Here is a 5,811-nt window from a genome sequence, read left to right on the forward strand (position 1 = left end):
AGTTGGAAGTTGGCAGGTGGAGAGGCAGGTTGGGAGGGGAAGTCGGGGGAGGAGGCGGAAGAGGAGCTGTTGGAGGGGGGAGGAGGGAGGGAGGAAAAAGAGGAGGAGGCGGAGGAGAACTGAGCTGAGCAGAGCATCGAGCCAAAGGGGAGATGAGTTTGTCTGTCCTCGGCTGAGGCTCCGGCCGGGCCTAGGGAAGTGGGAGCACGGGTTGGAGCGACACCCGTGGAAGTGGGAGGAGGTGGCTCTGGGACTTTAACCCCTTGTGGGCTCTGCGGCAGGGGATTTAACCCTTTGTGGATCCGGCCCCTCGGAGTCAGCGTCATCGGGTAGTTTTAACCCCTTCGGGGCTGGGTTTAACCCGTTGGATTTAACCTAATCTCCTTGCCCACCAACTCCCTGATCGCGGGGTCGCTCTGCGGAGAGGCTTGAGGCCCACCCCCTCTGCACAATACCTACTGTTCCTGCTGCTGCACACCCCTGGACCCGCTAGCCGGCCGCGCAGTGGGCCCTTAACCCTTTACTGACTTGAGCGCCCCCAAATTGCAATTGGAGTTTGCTGACAGAAGGATTGGCTGAAGGCATCACTGCAGGAATTACAGACCGAAGAGGACTGTGTTGGACATTTTTGAAAGAAAAGAAAACCCTTTTTTCCTCAAGGACTTACAGCCAAAATTCTTCAAACTCCGAGAAGAGGATTCTGTTAGCAATGGCCGAGCCACTCTTGTCAGAGTATCAGCACCAGCCTCAAACTAGCAACTGTACAGGTGCTGCTGCTGTCCATGAAGAGCCGAACTCTGATCGCCCCCCAGACGCGGAGGAGCGGGTGCCTGAGGAGGACAGTAGGTGGCAATCGAGAGCGTCCCCCCAGTCGGGTGGCTCTCCGGGGCAGGGCGGGGAAGGGAGCCCGGAGCTCCAGCCGCCTCCCGTGCAGACCCAGGTCTGCCCAGAATCCAGCTGTCCGGAAGCGGGTGAGAAGGGCCAGAATGGGGACGACTTGTCCGCTGGCGGTGCCCCCCAGCCGGCGGCAGGAGGGGAACAGAGGCCGAAGGCCAACAAGTTGGGTGCTTCTGCCGCAGGGGGCGAGGAGGCGTGGGGACAGCAGCAGAGACAGCTGGGCAAGAAAAAACATAGGAGACGCCCCTCCAAGAAGAAGCGGCATTGGAAACCGTACTACACGCTGACCTGGGAGGAGAAGAAAAAGTTCGATGAGAAACAGAGCCTGCGAGCTTCGAGGATTCGAGCCGAGATGTTCGCCAAGGGCCAGCCAGTGGCTCCCTATAACACCACGCAGTTCCTCATGGATGATCACGACCAGGAGGAGCCGGATCTTAAAACCGGCCTCTATCCCAAACGGGCCGCTGCCAAATCTGACGACACCAGCGATGAGGACTTTATGGAAGAAGCGGGCGAGGAGGATGGGGGCAGCGACGGGATGGGAGGAGACGGCAGCGAGTTTCTGCAGCGGGACTTCTCGGAGACCTACGAGCGGTACCACGCGGAGAGCCTGCAGAACATGAGCAAGCAGGAGCTCATCAAAGAGTACCTGGAGCTGGAGAAGTGCCTCTCGCGCATGGAGGACGAGAATAACCGGCTGCGGCTGGAAAGCAAGCGGCTGGGCGGTGACGACGCGCGTGTCCGGGAGCTGGAGCTGGAGCTAGACCGGCTGCGCGCCGAGAACCTCCAGCTGCTGACGGAGAACGAACTGCACCGGCAGCAGGAGCGAGCACCGCTGTCCAAGTTTGGAGACTAGACTGAAACTTTTTTGGGGGGGAGGGGGGCAAAGGGGACTTTTTACAGTGACGGAATGTAACATTATATACATGTGTATATAAGACAGTGGACCTTTTTATGACACATAATCAGAAAAGAAATCCCCCCTGGCTTTGGTTGGTTTGGTAAATTTAGCTATGATGTAGCTTGTGTGCTTTCTCCTGTTCTTTAATTATGTGAAATGGAAGGGTTGCTTTTCTTGTTTTCCTTTTTAGTTTTTTTTTCTTTTTTAATGTGTAATTTGACCAAGTTATAAAGCATTTTTCTGTTAAAAATCCCCTCCTTAAATGGAGCTATAAGGTGGCCAAATCTGAGAACCATTAAATTCATTCTAGTTATAATAAATTTAATATTTGTAAATGTAATGTAGTTTCAGTGTGATTTCTAGAGCTCATTCAGAATAGTACTGATTTATGTGATTGCGTTTTTTGGGGGGGGTAAAGGAATAATTAATTTGTCCATTTTCAAAAAACAATCTTTAATGGGAGAATTTTCAATTTGCCCAGTTTTCCCTTGAATGGGTTTTAGTGTGCTACAATATACAGTTCCGGCAAAATATAAAGATTTAATTATCTTCAATACTTAAGTGTGCTTGTTTTCTAGTGCCTTGGTTTTCTTTCTTGATGCTGGAGAAATAAACCAGTGTTGGGTGTTTGGGGAGTAGAAAGTAACTACAATCAGCAGCTTAAAATTTTAATTCTGCTTCTCAATAGCCGTTCAAAAGTCTATTAACAAAAACGTAAACCTAATTTGGCAGTTTGTCAGGTTAGACAACTGACAGCCTCATTTCATTCCTACAAGTGTGTTTTTAGTAATTCCGCTCTCCTCCCAATAAGGCTGGAAGGAGTTCTTGGATGCCTGGAAAAGGTTCTTCGTAAACCTCTTGCTTTCTTAGTGCAAGCAATGGTTGGATAAACTTGTGAGGCAGCTCTTTATGTTAAAATATTCAGAGGTAGAGAATATTATATTTATAGAGGAAACGGCCATTTGGCGCATTCCAAGGACTTAACCCTAATTGTCCAATACTTAGGTGCTCCCTATACCAAAAAAAAAAAAAAAAGGAATAGAAGCTGTCCACCTTTCCATGAGAGTCAAACTAAAATTAGAAATGCCCACTCACTGCAAACCAAATGTAAAGCTTCTGGTTAAGGAGCTAAATTAAGTCCTTAGGGGCCAAGTGGGAACCGTGCACCTTCCCTATACAGCCACTATTCTCAATCTCCTAAACTACTGATAGCTGCTTAGTCCTTGAGTAGTTCTGCTCTTGAAAATGCAGGGAGGCCCTGGGAATTAATTTCTGCCCCCAAATCAAAATAGTAAGAAATTGTAAGATTGTTCCCTCCTGTCACCATGATTAACCCAGCCCATCTTCACCTGCCCTGTGTTTCCCTAGAGCAACTGCATTGTTCAAATCACTAGCACAGGGGTTCCTTCACATGGGGCCTTAGAAACCATAGGGGGCCTTGGGCTCCATGAACCCCATGCAATTATATGTAGACTTGTATTATGTGTACATTTTTCTGGGGAGAGGGTTCGAGACAACATGAAATTATCAAACTCCTTGAAGGTTAAGAACCCCTGGGAAAAAACCTCTCATTGGGAAGCTTGCTTTTGCAGCTAAATGAAATAGTGGAGGTGGTGGGAATGTCAAGAGTGAAATGCACCTTATGATGCATGAGAAGCATACACAAATCCATGAATCAAGGGAAATTATGGCAGTTAAGACTGACTCAGGGCCTTCAAAGCTGGACTGAGCTGGCCCTATTCTGGCAGATGGTCCACTGGAGACAATGTATGATCAGCTTTTCCTTTGGCCTAAAAATTACATTAAAAGTCTATTTTGAAATAGTTTTTGTGTTTTTAATTTTCCTTCTGCCATGACGTCATGTAGCAGTCCCAGAAGCAGCAACACTGCCCTCTGCCTTTACAGCGCACAGCAGAAGCCTCATTTTGACTGAACTATATAGGATGCAGCAGTGATGACCTCCGATTTCAGAACCTCTTCTTACTTAACAAGATGGATTTAAATATAACCATCTTGTTTCCCTGACCATTAGTCTTAGAAAGACTCTTAGTGCATTTATCATCAGGAAAAAAATGTAAGTTTTAGGAGACATTCAATCCAGTCTTAAAAAATATATATTTAAAGTAACTGTCATAAATTATTTTGATTTACCTTGATATGCAACTTTCTGTCTGAATTTTGCTTTCAAAGGCACCGACATATTACTGCATTTATTGCATTTATGTTCTTAGAATGATGAGATTTGTGCAAAATTTCAGTTTTCTGTCAACACTTTCTACATTGAAACACTTGACTAACATTGCTCTAAGGGCACAGAGAAAAGACTCTGAATTACCTATACTAACAGGATCATGACAAATGATCATCAAGTCCACTCTAGCCTTTCACCGAAGGCTTTTCTGCTAAACATTTTAAATGAGCTGCTCCAAAGATCATGCTTACACATTAGCAATTTCAGTTCTCTTTCTTACACTGGGGCCTGGATATCCATCCAGGGCAAAGCACTTCCCAAATTTTGGAGACAGCTGGCTGGACTTTTTAATCCTCCTTTGAGTAAGGAAAACTTTCCTTGGGCTAGCCTATAACCTAAAGTGGTCCTCAAGAGACAGAGCACTTTAGATTTCAGTTTGCAGGGGAACAAGCCAAGGAGCTCCAGATTGGTTTAGTTCTGAAAAATGGACTAGGTATCTCTAAAGAGAGGAAACATTATAAAATTAGACCAGACTAGGAGTCAAAAACCAGGCTCCTAGTTATACCTTTGACACATACTAGCAGTACAACCCTGGACACATCTCGTATTAAACTCTGAGCCTCATTCTTCATCAGCAAAATGGGGCCGTGCCTACTTCACATAACTGCTGTTAAGGATTAAAGGAGACAGCATGAAAATAGGCTATCCAAAAGTAAGGTACCCTTGGTATTATTATTGGTTCTTTTTAAGACCAAAGCAGTTGCCCATTTGATCAGTATTTTAATTTTCACTTTGTCCAGAGTAAAATAAAAATCCTTTGCTTGGGGAAATATAAATTAATATACTTTACCCCAGTGACTTCAAAAGTGAGAGAAATCAAAGAGAGAATCTACAGAAATAAACAAAATCCACAACTAGTCTACCTTCGGAAAACAATGTTTGGTCAGCTATCAGGTAATGTACTACACGTGTCCCCCTGTCCACTTACACCAGCAGGAAACAAGTATTCACAACAGTGTGAGAGAAAAGCTGGCTAGAGTTAAATAGCTCTGTACTTGTACCTAAGTACACTTGAGTTTGAGTTTTTTTAAATGATTTTCACATTTATCAAGCAAGATTATTGGAATAAAATTCCACTATCCTCGTGTAAAGTGTAAATGGTTGTTGCTAGAAATAAAAACTATTTTTTAAAAGAAAATGTCAAATTCAGGCCCTGAAGAGTGGGACCTGCTGACCAAAGGGTAATAGTCATACTCTGTAAGTAAGACAAAATATATGGTCTAGGAGGGGAAGATTCACTATCTGGCCAATTTCTGCCAGTTGTCTTTGAATGCTGGAAAGCATACAACCTCATTTCATTTCTTGTTGAAAAAACAAAGGCTGGTTTCAGACAGATCGATAACAGCTCTCACAAATCCTCCTGAATGAAGTTTTTCTTCGGCTTTACTTAGAGGCAGTTCAATTATGACAAATGATGTAACATGGGTTAACAGCAGGAATAATCCTAGCAGTTTACTAACAAACTTCTGCACACCAACAAAATTCTTTCAAATGGTTGAGCTGGTACCAGGAACTGTTGATAAGTCTCCTGAAACAGCTAGTGTGATTCTTTCCCTCAATACAGCACCAAGAGCAGTTACATTGGCTTAAAATTTTCCAAAAAGAGCAAAAATTCAGAAAAGTATTGTAAACCCTCATCTGAAGGCACATTCTATTTGATACATCCACTGACTGTGTGTGAAGTGTTAAAAAGCCCTGGATTTACGGTGAGCAAAAAGGATATTCCTGAAGGAAAATGTGGGAGTTGTAGTGTGTTCCATGC

At 44.7% G+C, this 5,811-nt stretch overlaps 1 protein-coding gene across 1 annotated transcript; it reads left to right on the top strand.

Moving 5' to 3' along the window:
• Nucleotides 1-3,621, top strand: HEXIM1 (HEXIM P-TEFb complex subunit 1). Its single transcript, XM_059048781.2, has one exon. The coding sequence runs from the start codon at nt 710-712 to the stop codon at nt 1,751-1,753; it is 1,044 nt and encodes a 347-aa protein (XP_058904764.1). The 5' UTR covers nt 1-709; the 3' UTR covers nt 1,754-3,621.
• Nucleotides 3,622-5,811: the final 2,190 nt, after the last annotated feature.

This window comes from Kogia breviceps, chromosome 19 (assembly GCF_026419965.1).
Source record: "Kogia breviceps isolate mKogBre1 chromosome 19, mKogBre1 haplotype 1, whole genome shotgun sequence".
Lineage (NCBI taxonomy): Eukaryota > Metazoa > Chordata > Mammalia > Artiodactyla > Physeteridae > Kogia > Kogia breviceps.

Bases quoted from the DNA above. Each gene is read 5' to 3' on its own strand.
- HEXIM1 (XM_059048781.2), top strand. From the start codon at position 710: ATGGCCGAGCCACTCTTGTCAGAGTATCAGCACCAGCCTCAAACTAGC.